The sequence below is a fragment of the Lampetra fluviatilis genome, chromosome 55 (assembly GCF_964198595.1).
Source record: "Lampetra fluviatilis chromosome 55, kcLamFluv1.1, whole genome shotgun sequence".
Taxonomy (NCBI): Eukaryota; Metazoa; Chordata; class Hyperoartia; order Petromyzontiformes; family Petromyzontidae; genus Lampetra; species Lampetra fluviatilis.
The window spans coordinates 5058714-5081631 of record NC_136329.1 but is presented as its reverse complement, the minus strand read 5'-3'; the positions used below and the strand labels follow the sequence as shown (position 1 = coordinate 5081631).

At 50.9% G+C, this 22918-nt stretch overlaps 2 protein-coding genes across 2 annotated transcripts in view; both read left to right on the top strand.

Moving 5' to 3' along the window:
• LOC144949899 (pigment epithelium-derived factor-like) overlaps positions 1-21607 on the top strand; it is a 26144-nt gene extending 4537 nt beyond the window's left edge. Inside the window, exons 3-7 of the mRNA XM_078879883.1 lie at positions 5519-5674; positions 6206-6409; positions 7372-7514; positions 18630-18843; positions 21282-21607. Of these exons, the coding sequence (XP_078736009.1) occupies positions 5519-5674; positions 6206-6409; positions 7372-7514; positions 18630-18843; positions 21282-21607 (1043 nt within the window). The remainder of the gene's footprint in view (positions 1-5518; positions 5675-6205; positions 6410-7371; positions 7515-18629; positions 18844-21281) is intronic.
• The window catches only part of LOC144949946 (translocation protein SEC63 homolog), a 220308-nt gene that overhangs the window by 117929 nt on the left and 79461 nt on the right, over positions 1-22918 (top strand). The window lies entirely within an intron of this gene.

The following is a 22918-nucleotide window of genomic DNA, read 5'->3' as shown; positions in this document are numbered from 1 at the left end:
TGTTGACTACCTCACCTGGTATACAGGAGGTCGTGGGTTCGATCCTGACCCTGACGCTAAGGTGGCTAGGAGATGTTGACTACCTTGCCTGGTATACAGGAGGTCGGGGGTTCGATCCCGACACTGACATCACGGTGGTTAGGAGATGATAATTTCCTCGCCTGGTATACAGGAGGTCGTGGGTTCGATCCCGATTCTGACGCCATAGTGGCTAGGAGATGTTAACTACCTCACCTGGTATACAGGAGGTCGTGGGTTCGATCCCGATTCTGACATCACGGTGGCTAGGAGATGATAACTATCTCGGCTGGTATACAGGAGGTTGTGGGTTCGATCCCGACCCTGACGCTAAGGTGGCTAGGAGATGTTAACTACCTCGCCTGGTACACAGGAGGTCGTGGGTTCGATCCTGACCCTGACGCTAAGGTGGCTAGGAGATGTTAACTACCTCACCTGGTATACAGGAGGTCGTGGGTTCGATCCCGACTCTGACATCACGGTGGCTAGGAGATGTTGACTACCTCACCTGGTACACAGGAGGTCGTGGGTTCGATCTTGACCCTGACGCTAAGGTGGCTAGGAGATGTTGACTACCTCGGCTGGTATACAGGAGGTCGTGGGTTCGATCCCGACCCTGACGCTAAGGTGGCTAGGAGATGTTAACTACCTCGCCTGGTACACAGGAGGTCGTGAGTTCGATCTTGACCCTGACATCACGGTGGCTAGGAGATGTTAACTACCTTGCCTGGTACACAGGACGTCGTGAGTTCGATCCTGACCCTGACGCTAAGGTGGCTAGGAGATGTTGACTACCTCGCCTGGTATACAGGAGGTCGTGAGTTCGATCCCGACCCTGATGCTAAGGTGGCTAGGAGATGATAACTACCTCGGCTGGTATACAGGAGGTCGTGAGTTCGATCCCGACCCTGATGCTAAGGTGGCTAGGAGATGATAACTACCTCGGCTGGTATACAGGAGGTCGTGAGTGCGATCCCGATTTTTACGCCATAGTGGCTAGAAGATGTTAACTACCTCGCCTGGTATACGAGAGATCGAGGGTTCAATCCCGATCCTGACGCTAAGGTGGCTAGGAGATGTTAACTACTTCGCCTGGTATGCGGCAGGTTCGTGGGTTCGATCCCGACCCTGACGACGCCTGCTGCTTCATCTCTCATCATCACTTTATCTCTACATCACCATCTCTCATCACTTTATCACACCATCACTTGCTTTCTCTCCAGATGCGATTCTCTGACAGCCAAACATTGCGGATAACAAGGTCGTGAATAACGAGGCAATGCCGTATCATGGAACCTTTTTGCCGGTATTAAAGTATGAAAAAATAAGAATAGGGGTTACCCTTTCTGGCAATAAAACAGTTGTGTTAAGATGTCCAAACACCAAATAGATACATTTTGCAAGGAATTAAATACTCTAACAACAGCAATAAACAATTCAGCATTTGTTTCCTGCTGTGGTTGTCCCACTTGGGACGGGTACCCGTTTGCGACCCTGATGCGGCCGGGTACGGGTAGGCCGTGAGTCACTGGTGAGTCACCGTTTGTCACTCATTTCCCAACGTCTTGTCTCTTCTCACAATTCAAGTTCCTAGAATCAACCCACCCGCGCCTGCAACATGGCTTCATCCCGATATCTGTACCCTACCTGATACCCGGCTACCCGTACCCGGCCGGGTATCGGGTAGGGTACGGGTACGGGTAGGGTACCGTGGTGCGGCCGGGTACGGGTACGGGTAAGGAATCAAAACCCGTTTGCGACCTCTGATGCAATGGCACAATTGACGGATCTTAAAGGACCCTATCAGGGCCATGAGATTAATTGGTTTCTGAATACATGCAGGGATTCGTCTACTTACGAACATTTGACTTGCGAACTTTCAGAGATACGAACAAACCTGTCCCCGTACGTCCAGTTGCCTGTTCGGATCAAGAGTTGTAAGTTCAACATCCGCACAAAAGATGGTGGTGGCATCTAGATCTGCAGAATGCGAATAACTAGTGGCATTTACATCTACAGAACATGACGAACCAGTGGCATCTACATCTGCAGAATGTGAAGAACCAGTGGCATCTACATCTGCAGAACATGAAGAACCAGTGGCATCTACATCTGCAGAACGTGAAGAACTAGTGGCATCTACATCTGCAGAACGTGAATAACCAGTGGCATCTACATCTGCAGAACATGAAGAACCAGTGGCATCTACATCTGCAGAAGGTTAAGAACCAGTGGCATCTACATCTGCAGAATGTGAAGAACCAGTGGCATCTACATCTGCAGAACATGAAGAACCAGTGGCATCTACATCTGCAGAACGTGAAGAACTAGTGGCATCTACATCTGCAGAACGTGAATAACCAGTGGCATCTACATCTGCAGAACATGAAGAACCAGTGGCATCTACATCTGCAGAAGGTTAAGAACCAGTGGCATCTACATCTGCAGAATGTGAAGAACCAGTGGCATCTACAGGAGATTATACAACTTTTAAAGCCATTCCTCGTGTTTAATGTGCATGCAGTACAACGCGTTTTCAATCGACAGGAATGAATCTGGACTTACACACAAATCGACTTACGAAAACTGAACATCTAGAACCTAACTCGTTCCTAAATACAGGAGTCCCTGCATTATATAATGGGTGGAGCAAGCCATCACACAAAAGGCCTCACATTCGAGCAAAAACATCGCCTCGCACTTCACTCAAGCAGAGGCAGGGAGTGCATTGCAACGAAGAGAGAGTAGGAGGGTTTCGTCCTTGTGTTGGAGACTCGGAAGGCACCTGGCCAGTTAATCATAACCTGGGACAATAACGCCAGACAATGAGTGATTGCCAAGACATACAAACACTCGGCAGGCACCTGGCCAAGTTAATTATGACCTGGGACAAAAGCCCCAGACAATGGGTGACTGCCAAGGCATGCGGATTACTTGGCAGGCACCTGGCCCAGTTAATGGTAACCCGGGATAAATTCCCCTGGCCAATGGGTGACTGTTAGACTCAGAGACACGCTGAGTCTAACAAAGCTCCCTGGGCAATCATTGTGGACCAGGGGATAGTGTGAACCAGGGGTGAACAAGTATAACCCGTAAAAACAAAGTTTTTCACTATAAATCCTTTATATGCGTGGCGGCTAGAGTCCTCTCGTCCTCTGGCTTGAGATGGCTGCCACCTATGGGTCAGATGATTGCATTGCACCATTAAGCAATTGGTAATTAAATATAATCTTTTTGTCCTAAAAAGTGTAAAATTTTGGAAAAAGTTTTCACGAACATTAATTGTCACGCACAACGAGTCTGTGTGCAAAATGTCAGCTCGATCGGATCACGGGAAGTGGGTTAAAAACGACCGAAATATTTGCACGGTCGTAAGCAAGCAAGCGAACTTAATATAAATGATTTAAAAAGGGGAGTGCAGAAGCCACGTGTGTTACCTGCCGCATGACTGGAGACTTTATCGGTGGGTGAATCTAATAAAGACACCCTTTGCTGAACACGTCGTGAGCTGAATCCTTTCACTTGCAACCACCTCCTCGCTCACTCGCTGGGCCAGGTATCCCCGCAGCCTCTGTGATCACGAGGGGTAACGCTCCTTCCCCCCCTGGTTATGTGCGGTGCAAAAAAAGTGAAACGTACATACATATAGACAGAGACCCACAGACTCACACCGAGACCCATAGACTCAAACAGAGACTGATAAACTCACACCGAGTCTCTTAGACCCGCACAGACGGCCTTTGGCCAGGAAAGTAACAAAAACATTTGCACACGAACGACGCATCCACGCAAGCTCCCGATGCTCCGTATTGAAATTTGAAAATGAAACAACTTTGAATTGTATTATGTTTTGAATTAGATCATTGTATCTTAATTTTAGAACTTTCGTGACTGCAGGAATTATTATTTGGTTCTTTCGGTTAAGTCACGTCTAAAGATAAAATAATAAATTAAATTAAATAATAGAATACGACGTTTCGATTGCAACACAAGCAATCATCATCAGGTATAATGAAATAGCGACATAAAATCTAACCAGAAAACTATAGACAGACATATTAGCAGACAGATATTACCAAGATACATAGCGAGAGTAACACAGGAAACAGAGAGGGGTGATCGTCTCTGTGTGGTGGCCTTAAATAGACAGAGGGGGGGCGGAGGCAGAGAGAGGGAGGGGGGTAGAGAAAAAATTAGCATATCAATTGGTGCTGCAAGAACGATTACACGGCAAGCAAGCCTGAAAATCAGGAGAAAGACACACTAAAATTAAATAACCTAGTAAAATATCGAAATGTAATGTAATACAACACAGAGGGTCGGTCAACACACAATTAACGCATAGCCTGGTTGATTACGTATTTCAAAGATTGCTAAGTTAGAATTTGAGTGTGAACATTCTAAAGAGGACACAGGCAGAGAAAACAAGTCGCCAGAGAGAGAGAAAAAAGATAAGCTTAAAACTCCCCCGTAGAAGTGGTTCAATCTTAATTTTAGAACTTTCGTGACTGCAGGAATTATTATTTGGTTCTTTCGGTTAAGTCACGTCTAAAGATAAAATAATAAATTAAATTAAATAATAGAATACGACGTTTCGATTGCAACACAAGCAATCATCATCAGGTATAATGAAATAGCGACATAAAATCTAACCAGAAAACTATAGACAGACATATTAGCAGACAGATATTACCAAGATACATAGCGAGAGTAACACAGGAAACAGAGAGGGGTGATCGTCTCTGTGTGGTGGCCTTAAATAGACAGAGGGGGGGCGGAGGCAGAGAGAGGGAGGGGGGTAGAGAAAAAATTAGCATATCAATTGGTGCTGCAAGAACGATTACACGGCAAGCAAGCCTTGTGTTGCAATCGAAACGTCGTATTCTATTATTTAATTTAATTTATTATTTTATCTTTAGACGTGACTTAACCGAAAGAACCAAATAATAGATCATTGTATTTCCTTATTAAAAGCTGATATCATTTAAAAAAAAAGAGACCCATATTTTGTTGTCATTTCCCTGCACCTCTGATTCGCACCGCTGGCTATGTATGGTGCAAAAGAAGTTCAACATCCGTACATACAATGCTCAAAGTGCAAAGCGCTCGTGTATTGGTGAGCTAAGTCCTCTCCATATATGGGGCTCCCAGAGGAATTCGGTGGGAGTGAACTTTGATACTCTACTGTATTGATGAACCCTAGTGAGGATGCAGTCTGTTTACAGCTGCGTGTGTTTGTTTCACTGCTGTCTTTCGGGAGACCACATTTTATCAACTCTAATGAGTCAGGGGTTCTAAAAGAAAAAATGGCCACGCATTCAGTTATTTTGAGCTGGTGGTCTGGACAAGGCTGATACATTTTGTACATGCAACGTGTGCTGGTTAATTTGGGTTAGCTCGCATTTTACTTGAGCCCCACTCTGCAGCCATTGGTTCTTCGGAAACGAATCCCCGAACTCTCTCTCTTCCTCTCTCGTGCTGCTCACTCTGAGCTTTTTAGGAGCGGGGGAACAGACAGAGACCCAGCTGACCAACGCCCTGCGTCTCCAATTCCTCCGTGACCCGAATCCCCAGGCCTCTTTCCAAGCCCTGGTTTCCAAACTGCAACATGGCCACCACAGCACCAACATCGCTGCCCGCATCTTCACCGCCAAAGGTTAGTGATGATGTGGGAATCGCTTACAAAGTCCAGGAGGTTCGGGGGCTCAGAGCCACTGAGCCTGCACCGCCGACATCCTGCGTTAGAACCTGGGCATTCAGCCTCCTGTGGTTAAACTGGGTTCTCAAGTGTTAGCGTGTTGATGGTTTTAGCTCAGTTACCAATGGACTGCAAAACAATAAAGATCACATTTATTGTGATATGTAGTTATGTCGCTTAAGTCAGCTTTGAAAAAAATATATAAATTTGACTGTCATGCAATTAACATTACTCGTATGTGCAGTGGGTGGAAAACTAATTTCTATCCACTATGTAAACCAGTGGACTCTTTTAGGGATATCAGAAGTAGCTCTGTATTATCCACCGTTTGAGCCTGTATCCTAACAAAGAGATTCATTGTTCTGTGAGCATTCTGCTTGTTCATCTCACAACATGATGCTGTTACTACATTCAGGATGAATGGTGTAAAAAAGACAAGAAAATATGACATTCAAACGTGGTGAATAATTAATCTATTTTTTCTACCAGATGCCAAAATCAAGCAGCAATTTCTCGACGCGGTGGAGAAGTACCACAAAGCCAAACCGCAGAACTTGATCGGGAACATGAAGGAAGACATGGCATTGATAAATAAGTGGGTGGCCGAAAAGACGGAAGGACACATCCCAGACTTCGTCAAAGAGCTTCCCGCCGATCTGCAGCTCTTTATTGTGAGCGCCATTTTCTTCAAGGGTAAGGCAGACCGAGGAACAAAAGGAACGCCTTGGCTATCATAACCCATGAGCACAGACTGAGATGACAAAAGGAACGCCTTGGCTATCATAAACCACGAGCACAGCCTGAGATGACAAAATGGCCGCCTTGGCTATCATAAACCACGAGCGTAGCTTAAGAGGACAAAATGGCCACTTTGGCTATCATAAACCACGAGCTTAGCCTTTATGGTGTTATGTTGGCAAGAGGGCTGCCCTGCTAATAAAACTACTAAAGGCCTACACTGACCTGTAATAACAAGCCTCAGCTATTATAGATAAGACAAAGATCCCCCATATTTAGCCTTAACATAGTTTTGGGGCAAGTGCTGTTAGCGAGCCCCGATGAGGGAGTGAACGTGAGGCTAGCACCATGCCCGACTGCCTTTGTCTCGACAGTAGCGATGTATTTACATCGCACCAGGTACTCATTTGAGGCAGAGTAGATCTCGCTATTATATACGGATATACCACTTTACCGTGGGCGTCAGTGTACTGTTATGACAAAATGGTTTCCTTGTTTTAACATTGTTAACATCAAAGCAATCACCACACGTATAACAATCTTTTAGGATCCAGTCGAAAACCGGTTTGTGAACATTAAAAGCAACTAACAACAAAACAAGGACGAACTTGCATTGACCCCATGGTACGGTGAGAGTGTTAGATCACCATTTTGTTACAATGTGAGTTTGTGTGTCCATGTCTATGTTTATGGGCCTTTATTTGAGCATGTGAGTCTGTGTGTTGCTTTTTCATCATTGTGTAAGTCTATGGGTTTATATGTAAATGTAATAATTTTTAACTGAGTTAATTAATTTCTTTGTAATTATGTGGGTCTCTTTGTAACTATATAAAACGATACAATATCCAATGTTATGGTTCTCACTGTGACTCTATCTCCGTCTCTCTGTCCACACCCCCACTCTCTTACCTGGGCAGGTAAGTGGCTGAAACCCTTCCAGGTTGAGTCTACGAGACCGAGGCCGTTCCACCTGAGTCCAACCAACGAGACGCAGGTCCCCACCATGTTTGCCAGTGGTTACCCCGTGAAGAAGGGGAGACACCCCAGCCTGCCAGTCACGGTCTGAGACACTCGCAAACACACATACGCGCACGCGCACACGCATACACGCGCACATTACGCTTTGAAATGCACAGATTACTTTTCAAGTCGGGAAATGTTTTCATGTCAGGATTTCACGTTGTTATTGTTGTCCTAGCCACTGCACGGGGAGCCACATGGAGATACGGGGAGACATGGGAAGAAGGGATACAGGGGGACATGGTTAGACACGTTAAGACGCGGGGAGACACCTGGGACACAAGGGGGAGGCACGCGTAGTAAATTGACACATATGGACACAGGGAGACTCGGTGCACATTGTTAAATGAATGGGGAAATGTCGCACGGGGCACATACGGGGCCACATGATGACACGGGGAGACACAGGGACACATTGCTGTTCTATGTAGCTACTACATGAGTTCAAGTTCAAGTTCATTTATTAGGTAGAGAGCCCTGTGAGCCATTCGGGTCTTGAATCGGGTGCAACCGCAACAAACAAAAAACTAAAACATGAACAAGAAAACATCTTAAAGTGAATATGTGACTGAGCGCAAACAGAAAATCCAAGAAAAGACAGCAAAATATTGCAGAAAAAACACCGTACACACCAACGCTGTGTGCACAAATCCCAGTGGGATGCAAGTCAAACAACAACAACAACAAGACAACTTAGATTAAGGCCATCAGTCTAACTCCGTACTACAACAAACAAACAAACATGGCCAAACCAGTAAACTTTTCGAAATCACCAACATAAAGCAATGAAATAGTGATCATAGGAACTGTGACGGAATTTTCACAATAAACGACAAACAACATGTACTACCAAAACCCTGCACATATGAGGAGACACTTGAAGACACAGGGGACACACGGAGACACATTGTGACACGGGTAGACCCGGGGACAATCACGGGGAGATACCGGTACATACGGGCGGAGAGAGACCCAGAGATATGTACGTAGCCAACCGTGCTACTGCATGGGGAAGCCACGTGGAGACAGGGAAACACATTGCTGCCCTATCTCATGCGCAGAAAGCTATCACACAGCATTACTAGTGTAAAGAAGTTCCTCGGAGACATCCATTGTCAGGGGAGTTTATTTTTATTTCTACGAACGCATCAACAGTCTAAGCGTAACGACTGCCACGCTCGTAATGGCTACGGCTATATTTCGATTTAAAGCTTTCGTGACTGCAGGGATTCATCTTCTTGGTTCTTTCGGTAAAGTCACGTAGAAGGGAAGTAATAAAATAATAAAAAATAAAACATAATAAAATAATTCGCACGACGTTTCGGCCACAACGCAAGCAACCTGAAGACGGCTGCTTGCATTGTGGCCGAAACGTCGTGAGAATTATTTTATTATGTTTTGTTTTTATTATTTCCCTTTTACGTGACTTTACCGAAAGAACCAAGAAGAGGCTACGGCTACCTTCAGCCCCATTGGTTACCACCAAGTTGAGTGTTGAACAGTCAACCCCGGCCGTTACAACCCACTACCGCTCCCCACAACGACACAAACCCACTACCGCTCCCCACAACGACACAAACCCACTACCACTCCCCACAACGACACAAACCCACTACCGCTCCCCACAACGACACAAACCCACTACCGCTCCCCACAACGACACAACCCACTACCGCTCCCCACAACGACACAAACCCACTACCACTCCCCACAACGACACAAACCCACTACCGCTCCCCACAACGACACAAACCCACTACCACTCCCCACAACGACACAAACCCACTACCGCTCCCCACAACGACACAAACCCACTACCGCTCCCCACTACGACACAAACCCACTACCGCTCCCCACAACGACACAAACCCACTACCGCTCCCCACTACGACACAAACCCACTACCACTCCCCACAACGACACAAACCCACTACCGCTCCCCACAACGACACAACCCACTACCGCTCCCCACTACGACACAAACCCACTACCACTCCCCACAACGACACAAACCCACTACCGCTCCCCACAACGACACAAACCCACTACCACTCCCCACAACGACACAAACCCACTACCGCTCCCCACAACGACACAAACCCACTACCGCTCCCCACAACGACACAAACCCACTACCGCTCCCCACAACGACACAAACCCACTACCGCTCCCCACTACGACACAAACCCACTACCGCTCCCCACAACGACACAAACCCACTACCACTCCCCACAACGACACAACCCACTACCGCTCCCCACAACGACACAAACCCACTACCGCTCCCCACAACGACACAACCCACTACCGCTCCCCACAACGACACAAACCCACCACCGCTCCCCACAACGACACAAACCCACTACCACTCCCCACAACGACACAAACCCACTACCACTCCCCACAACGACACAACCCACTACCGCTCCCCACAACGACACAAACCCACTACCACTCCCCACAACGACACAACCCACTACCGCTCCCCACAACGACACAAACCCACCACCGCTCCCCACAACGACACAAACCCACTACCGCTCCCCACTACGACACAAACCCACTACCGCTCCCCACTACGACACAAACCCACTACCGCTCCCCACTACGACACAAACCCACTACCGCTCCCCACAACGACACAAACCCACTACCGCTCCCCACAACGACACAAACCCACTACCGCTCCCCACTACGACACAAACCCACTACCGCTCCCCACAACGACACAACCCACTACCGCTCCCCACAACGACACAAACCCACTACCGCTCCCCACTACGACACAAACCCACTACCGCTCCCCACAACGACACAAACCCACTACCGCTCCCCACAACGACACAAACCCACTACCGCTCCCCACAACGACACAACCCACTACCGCTCCCCACTACGACACAAACCCACTACCGCTCCCCACTACGACACAAACCCACTACCGCTCCCCACTACGACACAACCCCACTACCGCTCCCCACAACGACACAAACCCACTACCGCTCCCCACAACGACACAAACCCACTACCGCTCCCCACAACGACACAAACCCACTACCGCTCCCCACAACGACACAAACCCACTACCACTCCCCACAACGACACAAACCCACTACCGCTCCCCACTACGACACAAACCCACTACCGCTCCCCACAACGACACAAACCCACTACCGCTCCCCACAACGACACAAACCCACTACCGCTCCCCACTACGACACAAACTCACTTCCACTCCCCACAACGACACAAACCCACTACCGCTCCCCACAACGACACAACCCACTACCGCTCCCCACAACGACACAACCCACTACCACTCCCCACAACGACACAACCCACTACCACTCCCCACAACGACACAAACTCACTTCCACTCCCCACAACGACACAACCCACTACCACTCCCCACAACGACACAACCCACTACCGCTCCCCACAACGACACAACCCACTACCGCTCCCCACAACGACACAACCCACTACCACTCCCCACAACGACACAAACTCACTTCCACTCCCCACAACGACACAAACTCACTACCGCTCCCCACAACGACACAACCCACTACCGCTCCCCACAACGACACAACCCACTACCGCTCCGCACAACGACACAAACCCACTACCGCTCCCCACAACGACACAAACCCACTACCGCTCCGCACAACGACACAAACTCACTTCCACTCCCCACAACGACACAAACCCACTACCGCTCCCCACAACGACACAAACCCACTACCGCTCCCCACTACGACACAAACTCACTTCCACTCCCCACAACGACACAAACCCACTACCGCTCCCCACTATGACACAAACCCACTACCGCTCCCCACAACGACACAAACCCACTACCGCTCCCCACAACGACACAAACCCACTACCGCTCCCCACAACGACACAAACCCACTACCGCTCCCCACAACGACACAAACCCACTACCGCTCCCCACTATGACACAAACCCACTACCGCTCCCCACAACGACACAAACCCACTACCGCTCCCCACTACGACACAAACCCACTACCGCTCCCCACTACGACACAAACCCACTACCGCTCCCCACAACGACACAAACCCACTACCGCTCCCCACAACGACACAAACCCACTACCGCTCCCCACAACGACACAAACCCACTACCGCTCCCCACAACGACACAAACCCACTACCGCTCCCCACAACGACAGAAACCCACTACCGCTCCCCACAACGACACAAACCCACTACCGCTCCCCACAACGACAGAAACCCACTACCGCTCACCACAACGACACAAACCCACTACCGCTCCCCACTACGACAGAAACCCACTACCGCTCCCCACAACGACACAAACCCACTACCGCTCCCCACAACGACAGAAACCCACTACCGCTCCCCACAACGACACAAACCCACTACCGCTCCCCACAACGACAGAAACCCACTACCGCTCCCCACAACGACACAAACCCACTACCGCTCCCCACAACGACACAAACTCACTTCCACTCCCCACAACGACACAACCCACTACCGCTCCCCACAACGACACAAACCCACTACCGCTCCCCACAACGACACAAACCCACTACCGCTCCCCACAACGACACAAACCCACTTCCGCTCCCCACAACGACACAAACCCACTACCGCTCCCCACAACGACACAAACCCACTACCGCTCCCCACAACGACACAAACTCACTTCCACTCCCCACAACGACACAACCCACTACCGCTCCCCACAACGACACAAACCCACTACCGCTCCCCACAACGACACAAACCCACTACCGCTCCCCACAACGACACAAACCCACTTCCGCTCCCCACAACGACACAAACCCACTACCGCTCCCCACAACGACACAAACCCACTACCGCTCCCCACAACGACACAAACCCACTTCCGCTCCCCACAACGACACAAACCCACTACCGCTCCCCACTACGACACAAACCCACTACCGCTCCCCACTACGACACAAACCCACTACCGCTCCCCACAACGACACAAACCCACTACCGCTCCCCACAACGACACAAACCCACTACCGCTCCCCACAACGACACAAACCCACTACCGCTCCCCACAACGACACAAACCCACTACCGCTCCCCACTACGACACAAACCCACTACCGCTCCCCACTACGACACAACCCCACTACCGCTCCCCACAACGACACAACCCACTACCACTCCCCACAACGACACAAACCCACTACCGCTCCCCACAACGACACAAACCCACTACCGCTCCCCACAACGACACAAACCCACTACCACTCCCCACAACGACACAAACCCACTACCGCTCCCCACAACGACACAAACCCACTACCGCTCCTCACAACGACACAAACCCACTACCGCTCCCCACAACGACACAAACCCACTACCGCTCCCCACAACGACACAAACCCACTACCGCTCCCCACAACGACACAAACCCACTACCGCTCCCCACAACGACACAAACCCACTACCGCTCCCCACAACGACACAAACCCACTACCGCTCCCCACAACGACACAAACCCACTACCGCTCCCCACTACGACACAAACCCACTACCGCTCCCCACAACGACACAAACCCACTACCGCTCCCCACAACGACACAAACCCACTACCGCTCCCCACAACGACACAAACCCACTACCGCTCCCCACAACGACACAACCCACTACCGCTCCCCACAACGACACAAACCCACTACCGCTCCCCACTACGACACAAACCCACTACCGCTCCCCACAACGACACAAACCCACTACCGCTCCCCACAACGACACAAACCCACTACCGCTCCCCACAACGACACAAACCCACTACCGCTCCCCACTACGACACAAACCCACTACCGCTCCCCACAACGACACAAACCCACTACCGCTCCCCACAACGACACAAACCCACTACCGCTCCCCACAACGACACAAACCCACTACCGCTCCCCACTACGACACAAACCCACTACCGCTCCCCACAACGACACAAACCCACTACCGCTCCCCACAACGACACAAACCCACTACCGCTCCCCACAACGACACAAACCCACTACCGCTCCCCACTACGACACAAACCCACTACCGCTCCCCACAACGACACAAACCCACTACCGCTCCCCACAACGACACAAACCCACTACCGCTCCCCACAATGACACAAACCCACTACCGCTCCCCACTACGACACAAACCCACTACCGCTCCCCACAACGACACAAACCCACTACCGCTCCCCACTACGACACAAACCCACTACCGCTCCCCACAACGACACAACCCCACTACCGCTCCCCACAACGACACAAACCCACTACCGCTCCCCACAACGACACAAACCCACTACCGCTCCCCACTACGACACAACCCCACTACCGCTCCCCACTACGACACAAACCCACTACCGCTCCCCACAACGACACAAACCCACTACCGCTCCCCACTACGACACAAACCCACTACCGCTCCCCACAACGACACAAACCCACTACCGCTCCCCACAACGACACAACCCACTACCGCTCCCCACAACGACACAAACCCACTACCGCTCCCCACAACGACACAACCCACTACCGCTCCCCACAACGACACAAACCCACTACCGCTCCCCACAACGACACAAACCCACTACCGCTCCCCACTACGACACAAACCCACTACCGCTCCCCACAACGACACAAACCCACTACCGCTCCCCACTACGACACAAACCCACTACCGCTCCCCACAACGACACAAACCCACTACCGCTCCCCACTACGACACAAACCCACTACCGCTCCCCACAACGACACAACCCACTACCGCTCCCCACAACGACACAAACCCACTACCGCTCCCCACTACGACACAACCCCACTACCGCTCCCCACTACGACACAAACCCACTACCGCTCCCCACAACGACACAAACCCACTACCGCTCCCCACTACGACACAAACCCACTACCGCTCCCCACAACGACACAAACCCACTACCGCTCCCCACTACGACACAAACCCACTACCGCTCCCCACAACGACACAAACCCACTACCGCTCCCCACAACGACACAAACCCACTACCGCTCCCCACAACGACACAAACCCACTACCGCTCCCCACTACGACACAAACCCACTACCGCTCCCCACAACGACACAAACCCACTACCGCTCCCCACTACGACACAACCCCACTACCGCTCCCCACAACGACACAACCCACTACCGCTCCCCACAACGACACAAACCCACTACCGCTCCCCACAACGACACAAACCCACTACCGCTCCCCACTACGACACAACCCCACTACCGCTCCCCACTACGACACAAACCCACTACCACTCCCCACAACGACACAAACCCACTACCGCTCCCCACTACGACACAAACCCACTACCGCTCCCCACAACGACACAAACCCACTACCGCTCCCCACTACGACACAACCCCACTACCGCTCCCCACTACGACACAAACCCACTACCACTCCCCACAACGACACAAACCCACTACCACTCCCCACAACGACACAAACCCACTACCGCTCCCCACTACGACACAAACCCACTACCGCTCCCCACTACGACACAAACCCACTACCGCTCCCCACTACGACACAAACCCACTACCGCTCCCCACTACGACACAAACCCACTACCGCTCCCCACTACGACACAACCCCACTACCGCTCCCCACAACGACACAAACCCACTACCGCTCCCCACAACGACACAAACCCACTACCGCTCCCCACAACGACACAACCCACTACCGCTCCCCACTACGACACAAACCCACTACCGCTCCCCACAACGACACAACCCACTACCGCTCCCCACAACGACACAAACCCACTACCACTCCCCACAACGACACAAACCCACTACCGCTCCCCACAACGACACAAACCCACTACCGCTCCCCACTACGACACAAACCCACTACCGCTCCCCACTACGACACAAACCCACTACCGCTCCCCACTACGACACAACCCCACTACCGCTCCCCACAACGACACAACCCACTACCGCTCCCCACAACGACACAAACCCACTACCGCTCCCCACAACGACACAAACCCACTACCGCTCCCCACAACGACACAACCCACTACCGCTCCCCACTACGACACAAACCCACTACCGCTCCCCACAACGACACAACCCACTACCGCTCCCCACAACGACACAAACCCACTACCGCTCCCCACTACGACACAAACCCACTACCGCTCCCCACAACGACACAAACCCACTACCGCTCCCCACAACGACACAAACCCACTACCGCTCCCCACTACGACACAAACCCACTACCGCTCCCCACTACGACACAACCCACTACCGCTCCCCACAACGACACAACCCACTACCGCTCCCCACTACGACACAAACCCACTACCGCTCCCCACAACGACACAACCCCACTACCGCTCCCCACAACGACACAAACCCACTACCACTCCCCACAACGACACAAACCCACTACCGCTCCCCACAACGACACAAACCCACTACCGCTCCTCACAACGACACAAACCCACTACCGCTCCCCACAACGACACAAACCCACTACCGCTCCCCACAACGACACAAACCCACTACCGCTCCCCACAACGACACAAACCCACTACCGCTCCCCACTACGACACAAACCCACTACCGCTCCCCACAACGACACAAACCCACTACCGCTCCCCACAACGACACAAACCCACTACCGCTCCCCACAACGACACAAACCCACTACCGCTCCCCACTACGACACAAACCCACTACCGCTCCCCACAACGACACAAACCCACTACCGCTCCCCACAACGACACAAACCCACTACCGCTCCCCACAACGACACAAACCCACTACCGCTCCCCACTACGACACAAACCCACCACCGCTCCCCACAACGACACAAACCCACTACCGCTCCCCACAACGACACAACCCCACTTCCGCTCCCCACAACGACACAAACCCACTACCGCTCCCCACTACGACACAAACCCACCACCGCTCCCCACAACGACACAAACCCACCACCGCTCCCCACAACGACACAAACCCACTACCGCTCCCCACAACGACACAAACCCACCACCGCTCCCCACAACGACACAAACCCACTACCGCTCCCCACAACGACACAACCCCACTACCGCTCCCCACAACGACACAAACCCACTACCGCTCCCCACAACGACACAAACCCACCACCGCTCCCCACAACGACACAAACCCACTACCGCTCCCCACAACGACACAAACCCACCACCGCTCCCCACAACGACACAAACCCACCACCGCTCCCCACTACGACACAAACCCACTACCGCTCCCCACAACGACACAAACCCACTACCGCTCCCCACAACGACACAACCCACTACCGCTCCCCACTACGACACAAACCCACTACCGCTCCCCACAACGACACAAACCCACTACCGCTCCCCACTACGACACAAACCCACTACCGCTCCCCACAACGACACAAACCCACTACCGCTCCCCACTACGACACAAACCCACTACCGCTCCCCACAACGACACAAACCCACTACCGCTCCCCACAACGACACAACCCACTACCGCTCCCCACTACGACACAAACCCACTACCGCTCCCCACAACGACACAAACCCACTACCGCTCCCCACTACGACACAAACCCACTACCGCTCCCCACAACGACACAAACCCACTACCGCTCCCCACAACGACACAAACCCACTACCGCTCCCCACAACGACACAAACCCACTACCGCTCCCCACTACGACACAAACCCACTACCGCTCCCCACAACGACACAAACCCACCACCGCTCCCCACAACGACACAAACCCACTACCGCTCCCCACTACGACACAAACCCACTACCGCTCCCCACAACGACACAAACCCACTACCGCTCCCCACAACGACACAAACCCACTACCGCTCCCCACAACGACACAAACCCACTACCGCTCCCCACTACGACACAAACCCACTACCGCTCCCCACTACGACACAAACCCACCACCGCTCCCCACAACGACACAAACCCACTACCGCTCCCCACAACGACACAAACCCACTACCGCTCCCCACTACGACACAAACCCACTACCGCTCCCCACAACGACACAAACCCACTACCGCTCCCCACAACGACACAAACCCACCACCGCTCCCCACTACGACACAAACCCACTACCGCTCCCCACAACGACACAAACCCACTACCGCTCCCCACAACGACACAACCCACTACCGCTCCCCACAACGACACAACCCCACTACCGCTCCCCACTACGACACAAACCCACTACCGCTCCCCACAACGACACAAACCCACTACCGCTCCCCACTACGACACAAACCCACTACCGCTCCCCACAACGACACAAACCCACTACCGCTCCCCACTACGACACAAACCCACCACCGCTCCCCACTACGACACAAACCCACTACCGCTCCCCACAACGACACAACCCACTACCGCTCCCCACTACGACACAAACCCACTACCGCTCCCCACTACGACACAAACCCACCACCGCTCCCCACTACGACACAAACCCACTACCGCTCCCCACAACGACACAAACCCACCACCGCTCCCCACTACGACACAAACCCACTACCGCTCCCCACAACGACACAAACCCACTACCGCTCCCCACAACGACACAACCCACTACCGCTCCCCACAACGACACAACCCCACTACCGCTCCCCACAACGACACAAACCCACTACCACTCCCCACAACGACACAAACCCACTACCGCTCCCCACAACGACACAAACCCACTACCGCTCCTCACAACGACACAAACCCACTACCGCTCCCCACAACGACACAAACCCACTACCGCTCCCCACAACGACACAAACCCACTACCGCTCCCCACAACGACACAAACCACTACCGCTCCCCACAACGACACAAACCCACTACCGCTCCCCACAACGACACAAACCCACTACCGCTCCCCACAACGACACAAACCCACTACCGCTCCCCACAACGACACAAACCTACTACCGCTCCCCACAACGACACAAACCCACTACCGCTCCCCACAAACGCACGTATACGCACACGAACAGAAGAGATCTTTTCAACGTCTCACCGGCGAGTCTGATCCCCCCCCCTCCAAACCCCCAGGTCGCACAAATCCAGTTCCAGGGCAACACGAGTCTGCTGCTGTTCGTCCCTGACACGGTGAGCACCAATCTGTCCGCGCTGGAGTCGTCGCTGTCCTCCCAGCTCGTGACCACGCTGGTGGAGGAGACGCTGGTGCAGAAGAAGATCAACTTGCAGCTGCCGCTCATCTCCTTGGACGTCGAGAGCGACCTCAAGCAGACGCTGATGGACACAGGTGAGGTTGACTCGTACGGCGGTCATCGGCCGAGAGTGTTTTGGTGTCGCGAGTCGAGAGTACGTCTGGGTGGAGGGGGGGGGGCAGCAGAAGATATGTTCATAATCAACGATTTTGGGTTAAGATCGCGTTATTTATAAATGTGTCGTAACCCTCCACCACCCGACACGGCCAATCAGTAAAAAAGTGTCACGTTGACAAAAGACAAAATAGTTCACTGCTTTAGCCCACCGGTGTGTTGAAGCGTGAAACCACAGCATTTACAATTTGAGTACGACGTTTTGCCCGATGATGTTGGATGCAATTACCAACGAAACGTCGTACTACTCAAATTGTAAATGTTGTGGTTTCACGCTTCAACACACCGGTGGGCTAATGCAGTGAACTATTTGTCTTTTGTCAACGTGACACTTTTTTACTGATTGGCCGTGTCGGGTGGTGGAGGGTTACGACACATTTATAAATAACGCGATCTAAACCCAAAAACGTTGATTATGAAGAAGAGATGTTGTCAGTGGGAGGGTGGAGGGGGGGAGGCGAACGCGATTGATGTGGAATGGGAGCGCATCGTTAAACGAGCGAGGCGACTCGTTAAGCGATCGTTGTTTTCCCATCGACTGTTGAGCTGCGTTTCAGGCCAGCCACCTCCCCACCTCCCACCAACATTTTACACTCTCGATCAAAAGTTTCTTAAACTTTGGACTTTTAACTTTCGTGCAGTCACGAAAAATGTAAGTCTACATTTTACACTCTCGATCAAAAGTTTCTTAAACTTTGGACTTTTAACTTTCGTGCAGTCACGAAAAATGTAAGTCCAAATTTTACCGTTGATTGTTTTTAACGTGTGAAAAGTGTGTATTTGAAATGAAGTAATAAACATTAAAATATAACGCTTGCCACACTTGTCAGGAACCCGCATTAACAAATTGTTGGGGCAAGTGCCGCTAGCTGCTAGCAAGTAGCAGCGCTGCCTCATTAAGGCTACCGGCACTGTGGCACACGAGGGGGTGGGTGACCAGCATCACGACCAGCCGTCTTTGTCTCCCCAGTGGCGATGTTTACTACCTACCGCTAGGGCTGATCGATTAATCGATTTCAAATCGAAATCACAATTTGAAACAAGGCGATTAGCTAATTGCGATTTGAAAAGTCCTGTTACTTTATTATAGGAATTGTTTTATTTTTTTATTATTCTAACTTTATTTAACTTAACAATTGTTCTATGTTTCATTTGCTTAGGTTTTTTCGGTAAAGTCACGTAGGTAAAACATTTAAATAAAAATTTATAAAAGTAAAATAAAAATAAAATAAAAATCACGACGTTTCGGAGGCAACACAAGCTTCCGTCTTCAGGTGGAACCGTCACAGCACGATTGCTGTATCACTTGATATCACTTGATACAGCTATCGTGCTGTGACGGTTCCACCTGAACACGGAAGCTTGTGTTGCCTCCGAAACGTCGTGATTTTATTTTATATTTATTTTATTTTACTCTTATTAATTTAAATTTTTTACTTACGTGACTTTACCGAAAAAACCTAAGAAAATGAATCCTTGCAGTCACGAAAGCTTCAAATCTAGAATGTTTTATGTTTGATTGTTCTATTTCAATTTAAACATTTTAACCAACACAACCGGTGGGCTGAACTCGTTGCTAATTTACACGTTTTGTTTACGTGACACCAACCTCACTAATTGGCTGTGTTGGGTGGTGGCGGGTTAACGACACATTTATAAGCTACGCAATTTACACCCAAAACACCTTTATTGTGAAAAACATTGGTCGCGAAAGCCTACGTGTCAAAATGAAAAACTAAAATTAATTCCCGTAGAAAAAATGCTCGTTGAGAGAGACATGACTGTGATGAACTGAACACGTGGGGGGGGGGGGGGGGGAGATCGTGGATAAGTGGGGGAGGACGGCCATTAGACTAAGACCATTAGTCCTCTAAGCCTACCAGAGGGGTAGAGGATGATACTGATGATGATGATGATGATGAAAATGGATCCTAAATTCATCTTCTTGGTTCTTTCGGTAAAGTCACGTAGAATGGAAATAATACAATAATAAAAATAAAACATAATAAAATAATTCTCACGACGTTTCGGCCACAACGCAAGCAGCAGTCATCAGGTGAAGAACAGATCTGTCGAGCCTGGGCTGTGTCATTCAGACGCTGTTTTCTCGACAGACCTGGTCTTCACCTGAGGACGGCTGCTTGCGTTGTGGCCGAAACGTCGTGAGAATTATTTTATCATGTTTTATTTTTATTATTTTATTATTTCCATTCTACGTGACTTTACCGAAAGAACCAAGAAGATGAATCCCTGCAGTCACGAATGCTTTAAATCGAAATTTGGATCCTCAATTCTTCCCTGAAAGCTTCTGACCCCTCTCTGTGTGCCTCCTCCTGCCTCCCTCCCACCCATGACCCAGGTCTTGGAGATCTCTTCACGGCTCCGGACCTCAGCAAGATCTCGGACTCTCCTCTCCGTGTCTCTAAGGTCATCCACCGTGCCACCATGACCCTCAACGAGGAGGGAGTCAAGGCCGCGGCCGCCACGGGGGTTATGATCAATCTCATGTCCGTCCGGTTTCCCGAGGAGCTGAAGGTGGACAGACCGTTCATCTTCCTCATCAGAGACGACGAGACGGGCGCTCTGCTCTTCGCAGGAAGGGTCACGAACCCCCCTCCCGTGCCCGAGAAGAAGAAGAAACACGGGGATACCTCCTCATCCGAGGAGCATAAGAAGAAGCATTAGATAGAGGAAACGTCACGATCGAAGGGCAATCGTTTTCGGGTTTGAGGCCTCAGTGGTTTCTGCTCGTATCAGTCACCGAGTGGAGCCGAGATTTGGCGCTTGTATATGGGACACACACAATACCCACCGCAATTTGAATGCACCAAACATCATCAAATGGGACGCACCGTGTATTATGGAACACGTTCTCTCTGTTAATTTGAATCGGCGCTCAACTGTGCCACATGGCGTGCAAAAGTCTACACATACATGCACACAGGTAGGGCACCGTGGTGCCTAGATGTTAACTACCTTGCCCGGTATGCAGGAGTTTGCATGTTCTCCCCGTGGTCGCGTGGATTTTTCTTCGGGTCCTCCGGTTTTCCCCTCCACAATTAGAATCGACGCCACGCGTTTAGAGTTATTTGACCGCTATAAATGTCCACGCGGCAAGTCACTTTGTAGGGCTATCATTTGTGATGGCAAGGTTGCTTCTGAAAAAACGAAATATATAGGTCAGTGGGCTTTACCTGGTAAAATAAAAATAGTTTAAATAGAACACAGTTCAGTTTAATCTCCACCTTAAATTGGGTCACTGCTTCCTATGTTCCGTGGGACATGTTTAGCAATCGCCGGGCTTTGTCGATTATGCACTCACCATTTTTTTTTCTGTTAAATCTAATCTCTCGGACATTATTGTCGGCATATCAGGGCGGCCACCACGCGGTATGAACATCACTCTCAGTGGCCAAAAGTGGAGCAGGAAAGTGATGTCACCCCCCCCCCCCGCCTCCCGCTGGTGGGTGCACCAAGGGTCACGTCAAGTGACCTCAGAAATAGCTCTGCAATATCCGCTTCCACGGACCATTCCCGAACATGAAAAGGGATTCATATTCTTGGTTCTTTCGGTAAAGTCACGTAGAAGGGAATAATAAAATAATAAAAATAAAACATAATAAAATACAATTCTCACGACGTTTCGGCCACAACGCAAGCAGCCGTCCTCCTGCGTTGTGGCCGAAACGTCGTGATAATTGTATTTTGTTATGTTTTATTTTTATTATTTTATTATTCCCTTCTACGTGACTTTACCGAAAGAACCAAGAAGATGAATCCTTGCAGTCACGAAAGCTTTAAATGGAAATGAAAAGGTATTTTGTAAACCTACCGCCGATGGGATCATTGGGGTGAATTTGGAACGCAAATCGATAATATACACCGCTGTAATACAATAATGCACAGACACGTTGGATTTCACTAGTCTTGCGGCTCCCATTGTTGCTATAATTAATAAAAAACTAAAATAATGAACGTGAGGTTGTGTGGGTTCCT